Source organism: Crinia signifera, chromosome 12 (genome assembly GCF_055691185.1).
Source record: "Crinia signifera chromosome 12, ASM5569118v1, whole genome shotgun sequence".
Taxonomy (NCBI): Eukaryota; Metazoa; Chordata; class Amphibia; order Anura; family Myobatrachidae; genus Crinia; species Crinia signifera.
This window is the reverse complement of record NC_139228.1, coordinates 9,677,458-9,701,102: the sequence shown is the minus strand read 5'-3', so window position 1 is coordinate 9,701,102 and position 23,645 is coordinate 9,677,458. Positions and strand designations below refer to the sequence as shown.

At 48.7% G+C, this 23,645-nt stretch overlaps 1 protein-coding gene across 4 annotated transcripts; it reads left to right on the top strand.

The window, feature by feature from the left end:
• Nucleotides 1–4,755: 4,755 nt before the first annotated feature.
• On the top strand, nt 4,756–23,404 carry BNIPL (BCL2 interacting protein like). 4 transcript variants are annotated; one of them, XM_083167413.1, is made up of 10 exons: nt 4,756–4,812; nt 13,898–14,002; nt 14,286–14,347; nt 14,845–15,075; nt 17,118–17,282; nt 17,408–17,510; nt 19,331–19,462; nt 20,242–20,328; nt 21,977–22,075; nt 22,417–23,403. In XM_083167413.1, exons 2-10 carry the CDS (start codon nt 13,962–13,964, stop codon nt 22,439–22,441), a joined length of 945 nt encoding a protein of 314 aa, XP_083023539.1. In that variant the 5' UTR covers nt 4,756–4,812; nt 13,898–13,961; the 3' UTR covers nt 22,442–23,403. The 4 variants fall into 4 exon arrangements, with proteins under 4 accessions (XP_083023539.1, XP_083023536.1, XP_083023537.1 ...); XM_083167410.1 differs by lacking the exon at nt 4,756–4,812 and adding an exon at nt 5,111–5,263 and having other exon boundaries at nt 22,417–23,404; XM_083167411.1 differs by lacking the exon at nt 4,756–4,812 and adding an exon at nt 5,126–5,215 and having other exon boundaries at nt 22,417–23,404.
• The last annotated feature ends 241 nt before the right edge of the window (nt 23,405–23,645 follow it).

The window sequence follows — 23,645 nt, the reverse complement described above, 5'->3', positions numbered from 1 at the left end:
AAGGTGGCCCCTCCCACCTCCGGGCCCCATAGCAGCTGCACTTCCTGCACCTATGGTAGCTACACCCTGTATATAACACATGTAACTGTGACAGGGAAGGTGGCCCCTCTCAGCTCTGGCCCCATAGCAGCTGCACTCCCTGCATCTATGGTAGTTACACCCTGTATATAACACATATTACTGTGACAGGAAAGGTGGCCCCTCCCACCTCTGGGCCCCATAGCAGCTGCACTTCCTGCACCTATGGTAGTTACACCCCTGTATATAACACATGTAACTGTGACAGGGAAGGTGGCCCCTCTCAGCTCTGGGCCCCATAGCAGCTGCACTCCCTGCACCTATGGTAGTTACACCCCTGTATATAACACGTGTCTGTGACAGGGAAGGTGGCCCCTCTCAGCTCTGGGCCCCATAGCAGCTGCACCCTCTGCACCTATGGTAGCTAAACACCTGTATATAACACATGTAACTGTGACAGGGAAGGTAGCCCCTCTCAGCTCTGGGCCCCATAGTAGCTGCACCCCCTGCACCGATGGTAGCTACACCCCTGTATATAACACACCCCTGTATATAGGTGCACCCTCTGCACCTATGGCAGCTACACCCCTGTATATAACACATGTAACTGTGACAGGGAAGGTGGCCCCTCTCAGCTCTGGGCCCCATACCAGCTGGACCCCCTGCACCTATGGTAGCTACAACCTGTATATAACACATGTAACTGTGACAGGGAAGGTGGCCCCTCTCAGCTCTGGGCCCCATAGCAGCTGCACCCCCTGCACCTATGGTAGCTACACCCTGTATATAACACATGTAACTGTGACAGGGAAGGTGGCCCCTCTCAGCTCTGGGCCCCGTAGCAGGTGCACCCCCTTCACCTATGGTAGCGACACCCTGTATATAACACATGTAACTGTGACAGGGAAGGTGGCCCCTCTCAGCTCTGGGACCCATAGCAGCTGCACTCCCTGCACCTATGGTAGCTACACCCTGTATATAACACATGTAACTGTGACAGGGAAGGTGGCCCCTCTCAGCTCTGGGCCCCATAGCAACCGAACTCCCTGCACCTATGGTAGCTACATCCTGTATATAACACATGTAACTGTGACAGGGAAGGTGGCCCCTCTCAGCTCTGGGCCCCATAGCAGCTGCACTCCCTGCACCTATGGTAGCTACACCCTGTATATAACACATGTAACTGTGACAGGGAAGGTGGCCCCTCTCAGCTCTGGGCCCATAGCAGCTGCACTCCCTGCACCTATGGTAGCTACACCCTGTATATAACATATGTAACTGTGACAGGGAAGGTGGCCCCTCTCAGCTCTGGGCCCATAGCAGCTGCACTCCCTGCACCTATGGTAACTACACCCTGTATATAACACATGTAACTATGACAGGGAAGGTGGCCCCTCTCAGCTCTGGGCCCATAGCAGCTGCACTCCCTGCACCTATGGTAGCTACACCCTGTATATAACATATGTAACTGTGACAGGGAAGGTGGCCCCTCTCAGCTCTGGTCCCATAGCATCTGTACTCCCTGCACCTATGGTAGCTACACCCTGTATATAACACATGTAACTGTGACAGGGAATGTGGCCCCTCTCAGCTCTGGGCCCCATAGCATGCTTATACTATATGTCAATATCAGCTTTTAACTATCCGACAGATGCATATTATATCTATGTATAACTATAGCAAATCTAGCAGCAGCGGCACCTACATGACAACAACCACATACCTCCCAACTGTCATGATTTTAGAGGGACAGTCCCGATTTTCGGGTCCTGTCCCGCTGTCCCACCCGCGGCAGGCATTGTCCCGCTGCGGGGGGTGGCAGTTGGGAGACCCCCCAATCTAGTAGAATAGACGCTGTGCGCATGCGCACAGCGTCTATTCTCGTATGAAAAAGAGGTCGCGGATAATTAGCATAAGCCGCGCCCTCATTTGCATACGCCCCGCCCCCTTTTCAGGCGCTCACGCCGCTTCGCCGCGCAAGTGTCCCTATTTCTTCAAGTCAAAAGTTGGGAGGTATGATAACCATGAAAACATTCCAATAAGGGAAGCTGTATTTGCCAGTAAACTTTAAGTAAGTAAGTAATGGTGGTTAACTGAAATGTCATATCTCTACTGTGATCAAAGTCACGTCTAGGTGGCAAAAGGTGTACAATTACCGTGTACTGCGAGAGCCACATTACAGGGGATTACTGTGTCCTAATAGCTGGTTAGAATGAGTTACACAACTGTGGCCTGCGGTTGGCAGATGTGGGTGCACTTAGGGTGTGTGTGACCCAGGGAGGGGCTGTTTTCTGTTCAGAATGGACACACCCACTGCTTCTGTGACATCACAGGATTTGCCGAAGTCCGGCCTGTGGGGCCCATTGATCAATGAGTTTTAACGAATTAAAACTCGTTACAAATGATAAAAGGTGCTCCAGACAATCGGCTCTGGTTATGTGTTTGAAAAATGGCAGTTGGGAGCTGATTGGATGGGGCGAGGAATTATCTAATCTTGGAGAGAGGTAGCTCAGAAGTCACTAATAGTAATGAAACAGCTTCTGACATTTTGCTAGTGCAGCCAGCAGGGACCCCGCAGCAGGGGAACGCAGGTTAGCGCCAGATCCGGGTAGGTGGTGTCAGAGACAGTGGGTCTGATCAGATTTGGGCGCAATGCTGAGTTAGATGCAAACTCTGATATTCTTTCCACTGCACACTATGTCCCACTGCACACGTGCGCCGCGATGATCTGGGTTGGTGGCCACAGAGATGATTGATTTGCAAAGTGATTGACAGAAAAGGACCGTTTATGTGGGGTAACAGGAGAGTGGTACATCACCTTCAAACAGTCCCGACCACTTAATTAATAAACTAACAGCGGCGTAGCTACGTTTTGGGCCCCCCCCCCCCCCCCGCCCATTCAAACCCCCCCCCCCCCCCAATCCCCCGCAGCCTTACCTTTCGCGCTGGTCCCGGCGGCTCTGTTCTTCTGCTGAGGACCACCACAAAATGGCCGCCCCCATACAGCAGACAGTTTCAGAGAACTGTGTGCTATATGGGGGCGGCCATTTTGTGGTGGTCCTCAGCAGAAGAATGGAGCCGCCGGGACCAGTGAAATAGGTAAGCCTGCGGGGGATTGGGGGGAGGTGTAACTATAGCACCGCAGCCCCCGCAGCCCCCATATGCACAGTGCCCCCCCCGCGGTGGCTGCGGTGCTATAGTTACGCCACTGTAAACTAATGAATATTCAATAGAGAGACCTGCAAATCATGCATTGTGTGGGGTCCTGAGGACTGACTTTGAGAACCTGTGCAAAGGTTGGCCCTCAGGACCTCACACAGTGCATGTTTGCAGGTCTCCTCACAGAATCAAGTGAAATAATTGGCTCCACCTGTGCGTCTTTTAAAATGGGTCAGTCAGTAATGAGTGCGCCTGTCGGGTGACCTGGAAAATGTGAACTGTGTTGGACAGAGTTTGAGAACCGCTGCTATAGGATTTAGCGATACAATTTTGTACTCGCTAATGTCAGGCCACACCCCCTACACCTGCACCATTTATTAAGCCACACACACACATTTCTGCATGCCTAATTATCACACATGTATACAGGTGACAGGAGGGGTTTGGATGGGAAAGGGAATTCTGTTACAGAGACAGTGGCCCTTATTCAGATCTGTGCGGCCGGAGCCGCACACGGTGCTCCGGCCGCACAAACCAATCCCCGCCCACGATACGGATCGCCACGGCCGTCCGTACACGGACGGCTGGCGATCCGCAAGAAAATGGTGGGGCGTACGCCTCCACCATGGTGGGAGCTGCCCCCTGCATTCGATGGTCGGCGACCATCGAAGGCAGGGCCGCACGCCCCACCAGGTCCCGCAAGCTGAGACCACACGGACAATCGTCCGTGTGATAGCTTGTATGGGGGCTGAGAGCTGACATCCGGCGACGTCAGCTTCCCGCCCCCATCACTGGCGTCATACCCTCATTAGCATGCATACGCCCCGCGTTTGCATGGGAACGCCCATGAAACGCGGGGCGTATGCATAGGGAAATGAGGGTATGAAGCCCCTCACGCCCCCTTTGCGGCGGACGAACTACGTCTGCGGCGAATTGGGCTGCACATGCGCAGATTGACCTCTGCGCATGTGCAGACTGAAAACATCGGCGGTACGGCCGCACGCGGGCCGTACCGCACGATTCAGAATAAGGGCCAAAGACAATGATCCAGCAGTAATGCTGTGTACACACGGTGCAATATGATTGCTAGAGATATATTGCTAGCAATATATTGGCAGCAATCATATTGCTCAGTGTCTCCTTTTCATTAGCGATGAAAAGGAGACACTGCTACTGTCACGGGGCGGGGGGAGCAGCAGTGTCTGGTTGCTGCTATCACGCGGCGGGGGGTGGGGGGGAGACGGAGACCCGAACGGAGGAGGGAGCAGCAGCAGCGTCTGCTGCTGTCACGGAGAAGGAAGGGAGGGACGTGAAGGGAGGAGGGAGCAGCAGCAGGAGGGAATCTTTCTGCCGCTGAACTCCGCTGACCTCCTGCTCAGCGCCGGGGGAAGTCGCTGGTCGCAGGAGCATGCTCCTGCGACCAGCGACCATTAGGGAGTGCACACGGGAGCGCGCAGCTGGCGATTTATCGCCAGCAGCACTCCAAATATGCTCAGCGACCATATTGCCAGCGATTTCAGCCAATATCGCCCCCGTGTGTACACACCTTAAGATACATGCTGGGAGCAAATATCTCCTTTGGAACTATGGGGATCCCAGCACTATAATTATCATCCAGTAATTTGTACCCCTTATGTAAGGGGGCCTCTGAAATGCTATAATATTTACTTCTGGGGATTGGACTATGTATGTATGTGATACTTCCCAGTAGTAGTGTATGGGGCCATTATACCATGCCTCCATTAACTAGACCCTATTATCCCTGTAACCCGGGGAACACATGGATTACACAGGTTCTGTGGCTGATTACAACCAGGTGACATGCATGCTTGTAGTCAGCCAGCCCCAGAACCTGTGTCATTAATCAGTGTCCCAAGTTAAAGGGACAGCAAGGCAATCCTACCTTTAAATCCTCGTTGCAGCTGAATTGGTAAGGCAGCTCAGACTCAGAGCACACCTTGATATTGGCCCTTTCCAGAGGACATGGATTACACACGCTGGCGGCTCTCAGGTGTATATGTGACATGACAAGCACATGGTGTGTACATGAGATTCCGTGTTTGCACAACATGACTGTGACAACAAGGTGAAAAATGCCGGCTGATTGTGGTGTTACTGGGAAACAGCAGCCATTTGGGAGTGCCTAATATCCAGGCAGGGCCCTTCCCAACCTCCCAGCTACATGGCTGATGTCATATAGGCCGGGGGCAGGCTGCAGGGTACACCAGAGTCACCTACCTCCCTGCCCAGACCCTCTCTCCAGCCCGCCACTCAGTAAGTACCCCTCTTCTACCAGCACCAGGGATAGAGCGGCTGTTTATCATTAACCAGACACTTTACAATCTCTTGTTCTTTACCAGTTTTCATCTTTGTTCAATACAAATCCAGCCCTGGTGATTACCACTTGGAAATATGTATGATTGGAATCTATTTGCTAAGCCTAGGAGGGACATAAAGCAGACAGGAAATCAATCTGCCCCCCCCCAACTGTCAACATCAGCATGTAAAATGGCAGTTAGGAGCTGTTTGCTGCTACTTTATCTCTCTCTCCACTGTATGACTCTCTAAGGCTTAACAGCCCTTGGCGGCAGTTATTTTCAGCTACAAGCCCTGAGCTGTACGGCCGGCGGCCTGCCTACCACTAATATATTGATGGATGGAAAATGTTAAGTCTGCAAGGCTCCAAAAATAAATCCATTTACTGCTTTAACCCTGTGACTGCCAAGTGAATGTGTCAATATAGGGGTGAAAATTGGCAAGCAAACTACTTTTTTTTTTCATCATAATGACCTGTAATGTTACCTTATAGGAAATATATACATTTTTGCATCTTTTTTTTTATATAACAAATGTGAGCGACGCTGGGATTCTGCACATTGCTCATAGAGATGTCGGCACTCAAAGGCTTAAGAAGTATTTTAGTTGGAGGGGTTTTCTATTAATGAATTACTGCCACAAGGTCATAAAAACAAACAGAAGCCTGTGATAGTATATACATATATGGGGCGTGTTACTGTATATACTATATACACCTCTGCCTGTGGTACGTTGTCTGGCTCACGTCTCTATAGGAGATGGCAGCACACCACACCTATCCCCAGAATAAGGGTCACTGCTAGTAAGGACTTGTAGCTGAGAATGATCCCAGCAGTGCTGCCGCCTGTGTGTTAACTGCTGATGTGCTGGTCTATTGCTGTGCAGGGATTAATGTGTACTCAGTTCTGTGCAATCAGCTGTGATATGTGACAGGTGGAACCTTTAATCCCCACCCTCCAGGTCATGATGTGTGTCTATACGGTGGTGTTGATGTATCTAGCATTGACTGTGTGCCCGATAACGCTCCGACAGGGGGGATCGCAACAGTCAGTATCCCCAAGATGCTAGTGCCCAGACAAGGGGGATCCTGACTCACAGGGGCTATTCTTCCTTGTGGGGGTCCACAACCCCCATAGAGGGAGAATAGCACCTGTGGTGAGCGCAGCGAGCCCACAAGGGGCTTCTTTGCACTCGCCTCCCTGTTGGAGCAATGGCATTTGGGATTTCAACGTCTGGATCCCCCCTGTTGGAGCGCCATACCCCCGCATTGACTATAGGGGGCAAGTGGACCACTGCAGAAGATGCCAATAACTACCATAAGCTATGAGGCATTATTTTTAAAGTGCAATCTATAAAATAATGGGAAGAAAATGGTTGCTATGGGAAACATCCTCTGTAGTCTAGGGATGGGCATAGGATGGTTAACAATCAATGGTACCATTGATGGTTAATATCGATGGTTTAAAATTACTTGCCAGCGAACCATCAATGGCTAAAGATACGCCACTTGAGTGAGTGGTCCTGGGAAAATCATGCGGTGTAGTCAGATTGAAGTGAGTGAGGACCAGAGGGTAAAAATAGGGACCGACTGATTGTACTTAAGGCTGATGTTCTCTTTGCTGCAGGGTTGTAGGTCGACATAGGTTTATGTCGTTAGGTCGATATGGGTTTTTTACAGTTTTTTGAGCCGACATGTGCCGACAGGCGGTATTTCATACCCTACCATCCACTAGGGCGTGGTGGGAGAATAAAATAGTGTGCCGAGCGTAGCGAGGGACCGTGCCCGAAGCATGGCTAGCGATGCGAGGGGCTGCGGGTCACCTCCAACTGTGTCGACATTCGGGTAAAAAAACAGTGAAAAAACCCATGTTGACCTAACGCCTGTCGACCTTGTCCCATGTTGACCTAAACTCATGTCGACCTACAACCCTGTCGACCTTTCCTCCTGTCGACCCAACATGGTCGACCTAATGACTGTCGACCTAAGTGTGGTCTGTTAGATGATCCACACCCGTGCTGCTAGTGGTCAAAATAATGTGTATATGGGCAGGATTTCCCAATCTCCCTCTTAAAGGCAGTCTAACAGTCCAGGTTTAAAGGTTATTCCTGCTTGTGCACTGATGATCTAATGCACAGGTTCTCAAACTCTGTGCTCAGGACCCGGCACAATGCATGTAGTGCAGGTCTCCTCACAGAATCACAAGTGAAATCATTTTCTCCACCTGTGGATCTTTTAAAATGTGTCAGTGAGTAATGAATGCACCTGTGCAGCAGCTGGGAAACAGGTCACTGAGTAATGAGTGCACCTGTGCAGCAGCTGGGTGACCTGGGAAACAGGTCAGTGAGTAATGAGTGCACCTGTGTATCTGCTGGGTAACCTGGGAAACAGGTCTGTAAGTAATGAGTGCACCTGTGCACCTGCCGGGTGACCTGGGAAACAGGTCTGTAAGTAATGAGTGCACCTGTGTATCTGCTGGGTAACCTGGGAAACGGGTCTGTAAGTAATGAGTGCACCTGTGTATCTGCTGGGTAACCTGGGAAACAGGTCTGTAAGTAATGAGTGCACCTGTGTATCTGCTGGGTAACCTGGGAAACAGGTCTGTAAGTAATGAGTTCACCTGTGTATCTGCCGGGGGAACCAGAAAACGTGAACTTTGTGGGGTCCTGAGGACCAAGTTTGAGAACCCCTGGTCTAATGAATCAAACTGACAGGTACTAATTACTATGCTCATGCATGGATATAAAGAATATTTGGATTGTTGGGGTGCCATCAGGCGCAAACGCAGGATTTTCAGAAGGGGGTTTCCAGAGGAGCGGAGCAAAGCACGGAGATGGACACTTAGGTGACCCAGTATATGCCGGGTCAGTTAAAGTATTATAGATAGACCAAATGCAGGGCCGTAACTAGGGGGGGGCTAGGGGGTCACGCGCACCGGGCGCTGGAGGGTGGGGGCGCTAGTTTGGTGTCCCGGCAGCGTGGTCCCTGGGATGAGCAGCGGGGGTCCGGGGACTGGTGGGTTAACGCCAGGTCCTAGCGGGGTCCCGGGGGCTGGTGGGTTAACTCCAGCTCCTAGCGCTGCCGGACGGTGGGCGGGAGGCAGGTTTTGAAAAGACTTGCCGGACGCTGATTGGCTGAATTCAGCCAATCAGCGTCCGGCAAGTCTTTTCAAAATCTGCCTCCCACCCATCGCCCGGCAGCGCTAGGAGCCGGAGTAGGGTGGCCAATCCCGGGATCGGCGGGATCCCGGGATTTGGCCTCCAAAACGCCGGGATTTCCAATCCCGGGATTTTGGGATTAGACCGCGCATGCGCGCAGTCTAATGCCGGGCAGCGTCTGAGCTACGCTCCCGGCAGCACTGCGCAGCGTGACGGAGATCAGGGGTCACGCTGCGTAGGCAGAGGTTGCGCCCGGCAGTGTGATGCCGCACCGCCCGCCCGCCAAGCCAGCCCAGCCAGCCAGCAAGAAGCCAGCAAGCCCACCTGCCCACCCAGCCCGCCCACCCAGCCAGCAAGCCCGCACATCCAGCAAGCCCACCACGCCAACTGCGAAGCCAGCGCGTCAGCACGCCAGCCCGCACCCAGCCAGCAGCATGGACGACCCGTCGTCCCACCCACCAACCGGGCTCCTGGCAACCCTGCTTGCCCCTGAAACGTAAGTAACTGTGGGGCAGCCAGGGTGTATTTTTATTAGGAAAGCCAATCCCGGGATCCCGGGAATCCCGGGATTGAGCATTTTTCATTTGAAAAAATGCCCCGGGATTGGCTTTCATAAGCCGGAGTTAACCTTCTCCAGTCCCCGGACCCCCGCTGCCTGACCCCAAGGCAGTGATTTTTTTTTTGTGGGGGGGGGGGGGGGGGGGAGGGCCGTCCAAATGACTGCCGACCCGGGCGCCGCCCTGCCAAATGTATATAAATAATAATAAAATATATATACATACATACAGGGGCATCAACAGCAGTGTAGACCCCTGGGCATAGCAATGTATTGGGGCCCCTACCGATCCTCCAGTGGTAGGTGTGGGGGAAGCTTTAATGTCCCCCGGGTGATAGGGGGAATTATATCAACTGCTCAGCATGTAGGGCCTGGATCAGTAATTTCCACTAATTACCCCTTTACTGCACAGATGGCGGGAGAAGGGGGCATTGGGCTGAATGAAGGGGCCCTGATACATAACTTCCAGGGTGGTAGAGGATGTTTAATATGCAGAGGAGGGGTGTATAGTGGAGTGGGCTTATTATTCATAATTTTCTGGTGGGAGGACAGCTTGCTTGACTGCAGATATCTCCAGTTCCCGGAAATAAATTTCTTAGATTTTAATGGAATTATAAACTAGAGAATCCCACCTACCAAATGGTATTGGGGACTAGGGGATCAGAGTTCAGGAGGCAGAGCAATCTGCCAACGAGTATATAAAACTACATACCAGGTGTGTGGAGCTGGAGCAGTAACCAGCTGCTGGAAGGCTGATATCTCTGGTTCTGGGCAGAGGAGAGACAAGCTTCTAGTGTCCATCATGGGGGGGAGAGTCCCAGCTTTTGGAATATACCCTCAGAAAAACTCTAAGTTAGACAGAACCTGAAATATCTGACTGGGAAGAGCAATTAACAGGCTTGGATGGGGACCACTGCTTTGAAGTCAGATATCTCCGGTTCCCAAGGGCCGATTTTTTAAATTCTTGTACCTATGGAAAGAGGGGACTCTCAGCTTTCAGCCTAGGGCCCTTAGACTCCTGGGGGGGTTTCTGGGTACTCAGAAACCCCCCCTGCTTGCGCTACTGGCCATGACGGCCAATTTTGGAAACCACCGGGTTAGGGAGTTTGGATTTGCAGGGTCACATTTATTTTGCTGGCCATGGAATCAGGTGGTATGGATACGTATATACAGATGAAGCCAGGCTCATCCAGCGGGGGTCTGGCAGTCGGATCGCCCGCCCCGCCGGAAGGGGAGGCTCACACACAAGACACTTGCGTGTCCCCTTTCGACAGAGCTCCCCGCCGGTCCCCGTCAGTTACCACCTCCCCACACCCTACCCCCCCTAACCCTGCCCGGCTCCCTGAAGCGGAGATGGTCAGGGTTCACGTCCCCCGCCGCCCGGAAACTGGGACGCGCATAGGTGAGAGCCGCTCGTGCATCCCAGGTAGATGGAGCCCTCCGGCGCTCACCAGCGGGGGCATTCTGGCGAGCTCCGGCTCTGACTGAGAGGCGCGCCGTCTGTATATGTACCGCTCTCGTCTCACAGATGAGGTAAGGCCAATTAGGCCGAGGTTGCGTTTTCAGAGCAATCTGTCTTGTCTAGTGATGAGACAATGCGATACATTAATTCCCACTGTGCGACACAACGTCTTACATCATTTACAGGTTATATATAAAAATATCATTACGTGATAAATCTCTGGCAGTATCTTTTTTCCTTATTTTCTGCGGTGTAATAAAAACAAATTTACCTCATAAACCTCATAACATAGGCCTCATAAACGCCTGGGTTTCATAGCTGACGGATTTATATTGTGTGTGGTAATGACCTGGACAGCTGAAATATTTTTTCCCATTTGGCTGCACACTAATAACTCCATAAAATATATGTCGGTCCCTATTTACTGATGACGTTCCGCTTGCTGTAAGGTACTCTACTATACCATGCACAACTGCACCGAAATATTACTATGGCTCTCTGTCTCCACCTACTGGTCTCATGTAGAAAAACAGCAGCTGCAAACCTCCCAACATGGGGATATGTGGTCATTAGGTTGACATGCATTGCATTGACCACTGAAGGTCGACATGGCTAAGGTTGACAGGGGAAATAGGTCGACATGGCTCAGGTAGACACAAGCATTAGGTCGACAATGCGAAGTTCGACATGAGTTTTCACACTTTTTTTTTTTTTTTTAAGCCGACATGTGCTGACAGGCAGTGTGTCATGTCCTACCATCCACTATGGCGTGGTGGAAGTATAAAATATTGTGAGGCACCGTGCCTGCAGCATGGAGAGTGCAGCAGTACACATGACCATGTCAACATTCGGGACAAAAAAACCGGTGAAAATTTATGTCGACCTTTCCATTGTTGAGCTAATTCTTGTGTCCACCTTCCAACCCTGATGTCCTATTTTGTGTGTCGACATAAGCCACGTCGACCTTAGGCGGTCGACCCAAAGGCCCTCTTCAGGAGGGACACAATGCTCTGTTTCTGGACTTCCCTGGTTATGTAGGATTGCCACCGACTGTGCTGAACATCGGTCTGATCCATTAACCTGTTCACCACAGGTGATGGTAATCCTACATTACCAGGGAAGTCCAGAGCAGAGCATTGTGTCCCTTCTAGAAAGGTCATGTTGGGAGGAATGTGGCTGTATCTGAATTTTTCCTGTAAATCTGGTGGTAGACGCAAATACAGTAGAACAATGTAAACATGCTTGGGATAGGCATATTGATATCCTTACAAAAAGGATCAAATATGGTTTGAGGTAAAATGTTTAAAAAATGGGCAGACTAGATGGGCCAAGTGGTTCTTATCTGCCGTCAAATTCTATGGCATATATTCAATGCCGTGGGCGAGCGGTGACTGCGAGCAGGACTTTTTGCTCGCAGTCACCGCTCACCCTGTCAGTATTCAACTGACCCCCCCTCATTCGCAAATTCCCCCTCGCTCCGTTTTTTGAGCGAGGGGGAATTTGCGAATGTGCCTCCAAAAACTGCGAGAATCGAGGCTAATTACAGCGAGTTTGCTGCACTAGCCGCGGCTCTCGCAGTTTAGGGGAATCCTCGCCGTTCTGTGACTGCGAGGATTCCCCCGGAACGTTGCATAGTGCGAGTGTCTGGCGCGGGGGTTAAACTGCGAGGATCACTGGTTTTCTGTGATCCTCGCAGTTTAACCCCCTCGCCGGCCGCTCGCACCGGCATTGAATACTGCACTATGTTTCTATCTGCAGCCTGTCAAACTGGAATGTTTATAATGAATGAAGGGGAATCAGTCAGGCCTGGAATCTAAGACGTTACTAAAAATCAAAACAAAAGGTTGCAGTATCATTTATCACCACTAGATAGAGCTCTTCTTTTCAAGCCATGTGTTATTGGGGCGCCGGACGGGATCCCGACAGACATTAACCCGATGTCGGGATCCCGACTGTCGGACCCCTATACCACACCCGTGTTATTGTACAATAACTATAGTTTTAAGACTATGCTGAAGCAAGATTAATCTACATCACTGGTTACCAACCCATACTTTCCTACTTTTGAAAACTAGTTTCAGGGAGATTATAGTTGGTAGTAGAATTTTTCAAAGCGCCCTATTGAGGGGGCGTGTCATGCTCCACCCAAAGGGAGTGTCTAGTTCCATATATGGAGAGATTGTGAAAAGAGATTGTGAACGTGGCACCTAGAAGCGTGGGTGTGCACTGCTACATCTGAGAGGAATCTTTTATTATGACTTATATCCAAATGTAGATGATCCCCAAAGTAGTTAGTAAGAGCTACTATACTTGGCAAAGTGCTGGGAAATGGTGCTGATGATTCAGTGTAAATGTATCTGTCTCTCATTCCTTTTTTCCCCACAAACTGTAACAGTGTAATGTGGGCTAGGTGACATGAGGGAGATTGCTAGACTAATGAGGGACAGAGGGAGATTGCAGCTATGTCAGGGAGTCTCCTGCATGCAGGAGGGGAGGTAACTATGGTGTAACAGTGTAATGTGGGCTAGGTGACATGAGGGAGATTGCTAGACTAATGAGGGACAGAGGGAGATTGCAGCTATGTCAGGGAGTCTCCTGCAGAATGCAGGAGGGGAGGTAACTATGGTGTAACAGTGTAATGTGGGCTAGGTGACATGAGGGAGATTGCTAGACTAATGAGGGATAGAGGGAGATTGCAGCTATGTCAGGGAGTCTCCTGCATGCAGGAGGGGAGGTAACTATGTACCTACCTCATCCAGTAAGTTTTACCTCACAAGTCATGTATTGGGGGCTTCTGTTTGGAAACAGGAGGGATAATTACTGACCCAGCAAACAGGTTTACTCACCTGGGCATGATTAGAAACTCCACAATGCCTGGCCTGTTGGGGACTGGAGTTGAGAAGCCCTGATCTACAGTATCCCTATAAGCTGTGTATATGCTACAGTATGTAATATGAAGATGGGGAGCTGCACCTGTGACATGTATTCCCTGGTATCTACTCTACACCACAGGTTCTCAAACTCAGCCCATAGGACCCCACACAGGGCACGTTTTCCAGGTCTCCTCACAGAATCACAAGTGAAATAATTAGCTCCACCTGGGTATCTTTAAATGTGTCTGTGAGTAATGAGTGCACCTGCCAGATGATCAGGAAATGTGAACTGTGTGGGGTCCTGAGGACCGAGTTTGAGAACCCCTGGTCTACACTAATGTCTTCTGCTCCCCGCAGCTACAGCCAACTTGTGCACCCGGTCCCAGTTTCCTCGGAACTAGCAAAGCTGAGCATTGATGACATGGAGCTGAAGGAAGAATGGCAGGACGAAGAGTTTCCCAGGTTAGTAGGCCACGCACTGCTCTCACTGCAGGCCACGCACTGCTCTCACTGCAGGCCACGCACTGCTCTCACTGCAGGCCACGCACTGCTCTCACTGCAGGCTACGCCAGTCATCGTGCTGGGATCTGCCGACCGCTCGTACACCTGCTGCAGGAGCTGTCGTAACTGTGCAGGGGCATGCAAACGGCCTTGTGACATCACATTGCTGCCTGATGTGTGTGTGTGTGTGTGTGTATGTATGTGTGTGTCCGGCCTCATAATCATATGACGTCATATGTTACAGGCCCCTTCCAGAGGCGACTGCGGAAGAGGACGATTTGGAGTCCAAAGAGGACCCTCCAGCAGGTAATGGCCGCTCAAAGTGATGTGATGAGAAAACAGCAGAATTTGGCTTTGAAAGTTTACTCCACACTAATATTAAACACTAGTAATCCCACTCCAAGCAAATGCTTCGAAAGCTAGTAGATGTGGTTTCACTTGCTGCCAACAGATGGCATTGTTTTGGTCCCACACGGGCACTAGACCTATATATAAATCATCCAATCTATAGTACTTGCCCGGGTGCTCGCTCCCTGTGGGGACTCATATGAATGTGCCATTGTGTATGCAGCGTCACTCCGGGACGTCAGGAGGCAAACTTTACACAAAGTGCTTTTATTAAGTGTCTACGCGGCTTCGAGCCGGTGGCTCTTCCTCAGGACATTCAAATGTATATATGAATGATTTTTGTCTGCAATATTCTAATGGGAAAGATTACATTCTATGTTGGATTATTGCAGTGATCTGTATGGATGGGAAACGATCCTAGCGTAAATGTGGTTTTCCTCCTGTGTACCCCACAGTCAGCCCCCCGAGTACGCTGGAACTGTGCGGTCATCTGCACATGAAGAAACGGCTATCTGCCCCCGATATCAGCCTTAACCTGGAGAAAAGCGAGGAGTCGTCCGCTTCCGGCAACATCCAGGAACGAACGACGGATGAGGATTTTGACTTTGATATCGATGACTTGGAAACACCAAGCACCAACGAATTGCTGGAGTTTCCCGAAATGAGCCACGAATTTGAATGGGAAGGTAAATTCTCCTCTCCGGTTCCCTCCCAGCGCATAACCGCATTGTTCATGTTCTAGAACAGTTCAATGATTCACTGTGAATGTAGGGACAGACCAGACTGTGTGATTGGCCTACAGACCAATAGCTTTATATACAAGGACCATGGTTCCCAAACGCGATCCTTTAAGGCACGCCAACAGTGCAGGTATTAGGGGTATCCCTGCTTGTGCACAAATGGTATAATGAAACGGACTGAGGTACTAATTTAAGTCCCTTGTGCCTAAACATGGATATCCTTAAAACCAGAATGTTGGCGTGCCTTGAAGACCTCATGTGGGAACCATTGCACCAGGACATTGCCCTTGTGCATAAAGCAAGCATAACTGACATGCAGTGCTTTGCCATTTGAGAATTTTGGCCCACATAGGCACAAGAGGAGAAGTTGCTCATAGCAACCATTCTTTTTTTGCACAGCCTGTAAAATGACAGTTATGAGCTGATTGGTTGGTGCTGTATTTCTTTCCAAGATTTTATCAATCTCACCCTATACGTTTAGGGTATCCGTACTGATAATGTACAGACCAGGGCCGGATTATAATGGAGGCACAAGGGGTCAGTGCCCCTGGGCCCCCCACTAGCTAGGGGCCCCCTGTGGTTGGCATGTATTTAAAAAAAAAAAAAAAATTTTTAGCTAAAGGTTTTGTGCATGGGAGTGGGGTAGTACTGCCGCTTCACCTAACTGCCAATGTGACAATGATTAATGGTGCTGAGCATCAGGAGCCAAGGCACACTGATTGCACAAGTGTGCAGTGCATTACTGGGAGTTGACTAAGTCCCATGACACTTTAAACCAGAGGGCAGAGGCTAAGAGGTTTGTGCTGAGCTCTAATTGGTGGAGCTCATTACATGCCCATGGAGAACAGCAGCTTAGTCATGGGAGGGTTTTTAGCACTAGGACTGTGAGGTCTCCTATAGAGTAAGGTGCAGGGGGACAAACACAGGCTTTTCATATGGTATGTATTTATGTGTATGTGTGTGTGTGTGTGTATGTGTATATATGTGTATATATATATATATATATATATATATATATATATATATATATATATATATATATATATATATATATATATATATGCAGTTACCATTGACCAAGTTTATACTGCCTTTACTCCGTGTTTTGACAGTGTAATATTCTCTTATGCAGTGTGCGGCCTGTAATGACAAGTGCAAGGGGGCCCCCTGGCTAAAGTACCCCGGGCCCCCCAAAGGCTTAATCTGGCACTGATACAGACTCATCATAGTGTGTATAATCAGGAATACTGTAATGCAATTTCTTATTAAACCTTCTATAATCTATACCCTTTTTCTACGGACTGTTCGGCATACGTTCTGCTTTATCCCCTTATCCCAGCGCTGTAATAACCAATAGCCTAAAGGTGCATACACACTATACCATTTTTTTGACCAATTTGGTTGAAAGACATTTCCCTTGAACCCAGTGTCCTGGACGACAGATCTAGCTACAGTTTATAGGCTCTTTTTGAAAGATATCCAAATTGATCTGCATGCACAGTTGACGAACAATCTTAATGAACAACTGGCGGGTATGCGCATCGTCATTCGTTTGTCATCAATATCTTTCATCAACATCTTTCGTCAGGACACTGGGTTCAATGGAAATGTCTTTCAACCAAATTGGTCAAAAAAATTGTACAGTGTGTATGCACCTTACTATAGTATTCTATACGGCTGTTAAAGCACTCTGAGAAACATTAACCCTTTAAGTGCCAGCGTTGCTGTGAGCAATATCTGATAAAATGGCAGCGTCACTCAAAGCGACTGTTCTTTTAGTATAAATAATAGTATTTTGAGGATCTAAGGGGTCAATGTACTAAGCCGTAGAGAGAGGAGCAGATGCATTGGAAAGTGATACAGTAGGGAACAATAAACCAGCAACCAATCAGTTAAACACAGTCAGTAACGTGACCGTTGGGAAGTGTTAGTTGGTACTTAGGGCTTAGTACATAGACCCCCTAAGTCCTGCATACTTTATTTTACAGATGACCTCCCTAAGGCTAAAGAGACGGAGAACGCGTCCTATGTGGAGAACCGCGTGGCGGACACGACCGACAAAGATGGCCGCAAATGGAGAATATTTCTGATGGGGGAACACAAGGTGGACATGACAGCGATCGAGCCATATAAGAGGGTCATCTCCTACGGAGGTAATCGGGAGTAAGCCGCACATTATTACATGTTAGGGTTTACCTAGAAGAGTCCAATCCCGGGTATTAATACAGTAATAGAAATGACGTAGTATTGTATAACCATTTACTGATTACTCTTCCAGGTTATTACGGCGAGGGTTTAAACGCAATCATCATTTTTGCCTCTTGCTACTTACCGGAGAGCAATATACCAGATTACCAGTACATCATGGACAATCTCTTCAGGTACAGTTATTAAGCCTGTAGTACATAGCATAGCCAGAAGGTGGCAGTGTAGTATGGCTAAAGGATGATCCATGGCACTTTTTGTATAATTGCTAAAACATAGCCCCGTGCGTCGCTATCGCCTGGCGATTTAATATCCAGCATGCTGGATACATTTTACTTAGTCGCTGGTCAGGGCCATTGTTCTCACTGGAGAGCACTGGCCCTGACAGATCGCTCAGCACACAGCGCTGACATACCTCCCAACTTTGGCACAGCAGCAGGCGGGCCGAAACTTTCGGGGGCGTGGCCTAATTTGGGGGTGTGGCCTATACTCTCGGCTCTTCCGCGAGGCCACGCCCCCATTGTGCCGCTATGGGGGTGTGAGCCTCTAGCCATGCCCCCAGCCCCTGGCTGCGGGAATAGACGCATGTGCATGCGCACAGCGTTTATTCCCCGCTGCTTAGCAGCTGACAGGGGGGACTCCCAACAGTCCCCCCACACCGCGGGACACTGCCGCCCGCGGGTGGGACAGCGGGACAGGCCCTGACAATAGGGACTGTCCCGATAAAATCGGGACTGTTGGGAGGTATGCGCTGAGCAGTGGCGTAACTATGAAGGGAGCTCCCTCCCCCCCCAGTAAATATAACCCCCTTCCCCATGCCCCCGTGCTTTACGCTCCGCTGCTACGCTGTGCTGAGGCTGGGACCCGCAGGTCTGCGGTCCCAGCTCCCCTCCTGCCCTGGCTTCTGCTGGTATGAAAACGGACCATCACAAAATGTCCACCCCCATAGAGCAGACAGTTTTAGAGAACTGTCTGCTCCATGGGGGCGGACATTTTATGATGGTCCATTTTTATTTCAGCACTGCAGAAGCCAGGGCAGGAGGGGAGCCTGGAGAAAGGTAAATCTGCAGGTCCCGAGCGCAGGACAGCGGCATTACAATAGCCCCGCAGACTCCCGGGCGCCTGCACTTACACAGCGCCTCCCCGCGACTGCGGGCCTACTGTCACGCCACTGGCCATGAGCGTTCTAGCGTTCACTCAGAACACTCAGCACATCTCTCTGTGTGTAGGCCCCTTTACTCTTACAGTAAGTGATCTTCACAAATGAGACGTGACTGCTGTACAAGGCTCTTGTGGAGATACAGTGGGACCTGTGTACATGGTGGGGACGATGTGGAGTGAATGTTGCACTGTGCATCCTAAACTCCTATAAATGACCAATGTTGGAGTTTGTATTACTGTGCCCTAAAGCTGGCCATACATCACATGGCCATACATCACAATGACCTGATCCTATGCAGGTTGTAAGAGAGATGGAATGTGCTTTAAAAGCACATACGATCTGCTTACGACCGCAAGCAAATCCGATGGATCATACGTGCAGCACCTCTCGGCCCACGGGACTATGCATCTTACCGATATTCCTCACGACGTGCGCACAATCCATCAAAATGATGCGTTCGGGCCTGAGATCATTCTAGTGTATGGCTGCCATTAGAGTATGGGGGAGATGTACAAAGTCTTCTACAGACTGGACAAGTGGAGATATTGCAACCAATCAGCTTCTACTTCTCTATTTACAGATGTTACCCCAAGGCTGATTGGTCGCTATGGGCAACGTTCCCACTTGTCTGCTTTTTAGATGGCAAGACATTGAACTTACATACAATAGGGAACAGTAAGGGCCCGTTTGACTCTCTGTCATGTGACCTTGGCCTGTGGGTGAGGTACATGGGTGACGACCGGCTATATTATCTAGAAGTGAGTGTGTAAATATTGGTGCATTGCACGTATGCCCGTTCTCCGTGCATCACATGCGCCTGTGCTGTATACTCAGGTACATAATCGGGACCCTGGATCTTATGGTTGTAGAAAACTACCTGCTCATCTACCTGAACGGGTGCACGCCGCGCAGCAAAATCCCCACCATGAGCTGGATTAAGCGCTGTTACCAGGCCACGGGCAGACGGTAAGTGCCGCTCAGTGCTCCGCTGGCTGTATGTGCATAACTGACTGCTCACAATGGGGGAAGTGCATCAAGTCTTGGAAAGAGATAACGTGAGCGATTGCCCAAAGCAACCAACCTAGCAGTCTGCAAAATGACAGTTAGAAGCTGTTTGGTTGCTATGGGTACCTTTTGTGGGTTTTGTAATCTAGATTACCTAACACATGTACACACACAAGACAATTTTTTTTAGAATTCCGCACCATGTCTGAACTGGCCCAGACTGGGTCACCGTATTATTGGGGATGGCTTGGTGGAATTCCCCATGGAAAACAAGCCTTTAACACACACCAATTCCACATGTATTATAGACCCCCTATGTACTAAGCATTGGAGAGAGATAAAGTACCAGCCAATCTGCTCCTAAAGCTGGGTTCACGTTAGACGATCTTTTTCATATACGATATAATTATTTTTCCCTTGATCCGCTTCGTTCTCCTGGACAAACAATAGAATGCGTACACATCGGATGTATCGTTCATTGGCCACACCCAGGAGTATATCGGTCATTGGCGTTACAGTCAGAATTTGACTGGATATACAGACGACAAAGGGGGTCCTTAAGGACCCATAGGTGTGCGCATTGTTAACGATATAGTGCGTACACATTAGCTGATTATATCGTTAACGTGCATATCGTTAATGATAATCGCCTAATGTGTACGCACCTTTACTGCCATGTTACAGGCTGTTTTTTTTTTTTTTTAAATATAGGATTGTTCTGAGGTAATAATTTATTTTAGGTTGAAGAAAAATCTGAAATCCGTCCTGATCGTGCACGCGACGTGGTACGTGAAAGCGCTGCTGGCCATTATACGTCCGTTTATCAGGTGAGAAGCGTTAATTCCCCCACACACACACACACACACACACACACACACACACACACACACAAATGGGTTCTCTGTTTACACCGTTCCGCCCATATAAAAAACTAATGACTAGAAGACATCAGCACTGACTGATCTTCCCAATGTGGTGAGATTCCGATTGTTACACGATAACTTTGGCGCAGCTGCCTCTCCAGTTCCGATGACACATTCTGCTCCGAGATAATGGCTCGTTGGCGGCTGATAACATTGTGTAAAGACATTTGTTTTATTTGCAACCATTAGAAGTCAGTAATCATCGTACGGGAAACTTAAGTGCACCCGATTTTACTCACTTATGTAGCAATGAGCGAGGCGGATAAGTAGGAATCGGGGGCATTTAAGCAAGAACAACGTCCCATAAATAAGTCAGATTGCTCCAATTACTCTGTGATAAAGTTGTTGCTGCTTACAGAGACATGATCCATATTCCTGAGGCATCGTGAGCGGAAAATGCCTCTGAGAACATGGCAGAGACAAAATATATATTATATATACATATATAATATCTCTAGTGCCCACGGTCACCACACAATGGGTACAAACCTCTATAATAACATCCGTTTATGCCAATGCGGAGTAATCATCCTTCGCTCTGCCATGGTGGTTGACTGTGTACCCGGTGGGCCTCCGTTATGTCCGATTTGGATTGAGTGTACAATCTGGCTTAGAAGAAAACACAATTCTCCATAAATTTATCCTCTGATATCCTGAAGAACAGTCTGTTGGGGGAGTGGAAATGCCCCCCCCCCCCCCCCAAACTGCCAGCACATGAACCATCACCCCTAAAAAATATGTTCTCGTTTCTAATGTCATTAATGGCCGGCCGCTTCCTTCAGCTGATACATTAGGTCCTCCAGAAAGTCAAAAGTTTAAATTCTAAATAAACCAGGCCATGAGGTGGCAGCCATTTTGTGGCTTCATCTGTTGGTCATCGGTGTTCAATTTGTACAACAGGAAACTCAATGAGAGTGCTGCAAAATGGCTGCCTCTATGTTAAAAGGAGAGGTGAAGAAGAAAACGTATATAGGCAAATAGTATGTAGCCTCCACAGATGAGCTCTTACAAGAACTAATTTGGGTGGTAATTTAGCTGTGTCACCTTCATACTAAATGCAGGTGATAGAACTGTATAAGCACCTGGCAGACACCCAGATATGCGTATTACAATAAATAATCTACAAGCCAACACGAACATTGCGGTTTTGGATATTATTAACACCGTTTATGAACATGTGGTTTATCTGTTTTCGCTTGGTATGGTCTGGAAGTCCCGGGAATTTTTCTGGAGAAACAGGCATGTTCCTTGTCTGCTCCGAGATGTTCTGGGACATGAGAATGGGGAAGAGCGGCATTGTCACACAGAGACTCCTGGTTTCCAGAGAGCCGTGGCTAGTTTTACCATCAGTGGTGTATGGCCAACCTGCCGCCGTCCTGGCAGGACTTGCCCCACCATATTTCTAGGATTATGTTGTTACCCCCATAAGAACATATGGAATTCTAAATGCACATTGATCTCATAAATTTTAAGTAAATAACGTATTATTTTCTGCATAACCATTTCCCCATCGCATTACTTACGGCTAACATTGCGGTTTCTGTTACTGCAGCTCGAAATTTGGGAAAAAGGTGAAATTTGTCAAGAGCCTCGCCGAGCTGTCACAGTTTGTAGTGCTGGACCAGCCTCTCATTCCAGAGTGCATCCAACAGTGAGTCATTCACCATATATCAGTTATCCTATATAATGAAGAGCCCCTCACCTCTGTGGGGGGAATCCAAGTGTCTTGTGCGCCGGCGGCCAGTAGATGGTGCCCCATGGAGCAATTCAAGTGTGCCTTCGTTTGGCCACACACTGCTCCGGCATAATATGTAACGGGGTGAAGTAAGAAGGTGGATAGTTTATCTAGAAATAACAGGATAACTGGCAATAATGAGGGCACGTAGATCGGGTGGGGGTTGCGTATGTGTGTATATATATATATATATATATATATATATCCCATATATTACTGTTGCATCTGTTTTAATGATTGTGGTTTTTATTTTCCAGGTTAGACCAGGACTTGAAGAGCTAAAATCAGGATTTTTTGTGGACTATATATGTATTTAGTGGAATGTTACTATCCGGGGTTTGCGGAATTCTGGTGCCAACAAGCAAATAAACGGAGGTACTGGCACTGGAGTACTGTTGGTTTGGGTGCTGGGCCTTAATAAGCCGTGGGAATCCAGACACGCCAGCATGTGATTATACAGAGAAGAGAAAGTCCCTATGCGAACCACTGGCCGGAACCAACCGTACTTCTGTATATAATGAGACAATGGCTATTCTACATTGTGGCTGAGCAGATGCTGTCATCGGGTAGGCCGTGCAAACCACAACTGGAGGACTGTTCCTCTTTGCCTAAAGTACATGCAGTATTCTCATTGATTTGAGCATTTAGTAGCGTTCCTAATTCTTCCACCTTTCTGGAATATAACCCATTCTCTCTTCAGCGTAATACGCCACAATTCCACGTATACTTCTACCCTTGTCGGATGTCACTGGCTTCCGGATATGTCCCGTGTTTACCAGCACTACTGATTGTGTGGCTTGTACAAATGGGTCACGGTGACTGACCATCCATACTGTCTAATGTATAGTAGGGAGTACACTATACCATATATCATGCTTTATGCGTCTCCTGCTATGTCCGGCCTAGTCGAGTAAGTGATATATTTATGTTGTTGAGGTAAAGAAAGGAACTGGAACCTGACCAGGAACACGGATGGCTGTAACTCTGTACAGGGGGGGACTCTGCGGAAACATGTACTTGTTTTCCTGATTTATTTAATTGTATCCTATGATAAATAAGGCTATACTGTAGCTATGCGACCGTACTGTGTGATTTTACAAAGTGCGTGTGTATACAGAAGTCTATGCAACATTGTTGGACACTACAACATTTGTACTTTCACAATTCTATTTAAGTTTGATGCGGTTAATAAAGTATTTTTATATGGTGACCTTTGTTGTGCTGGTCGGGATTGCTACAGAAAGATGAAGATTCACCAATATCAGCCCTGACCCTGCAGTCCACATTTATTTTTTTTGCAATTCAAACAATCTGGTTTAAATGAATTGATATTTTTAATTTATTTATCATTATTATTATTCAAAAATGATTGAATTAATATATTGAATGATGTTAATGTTCTTCTTTTAAAGTGGCTCACCACTGTATCTGCTACTAGCGCTAGGGCTGTGGAGCCTGACTAGACGTTGGACTTGAAACAGTTAAG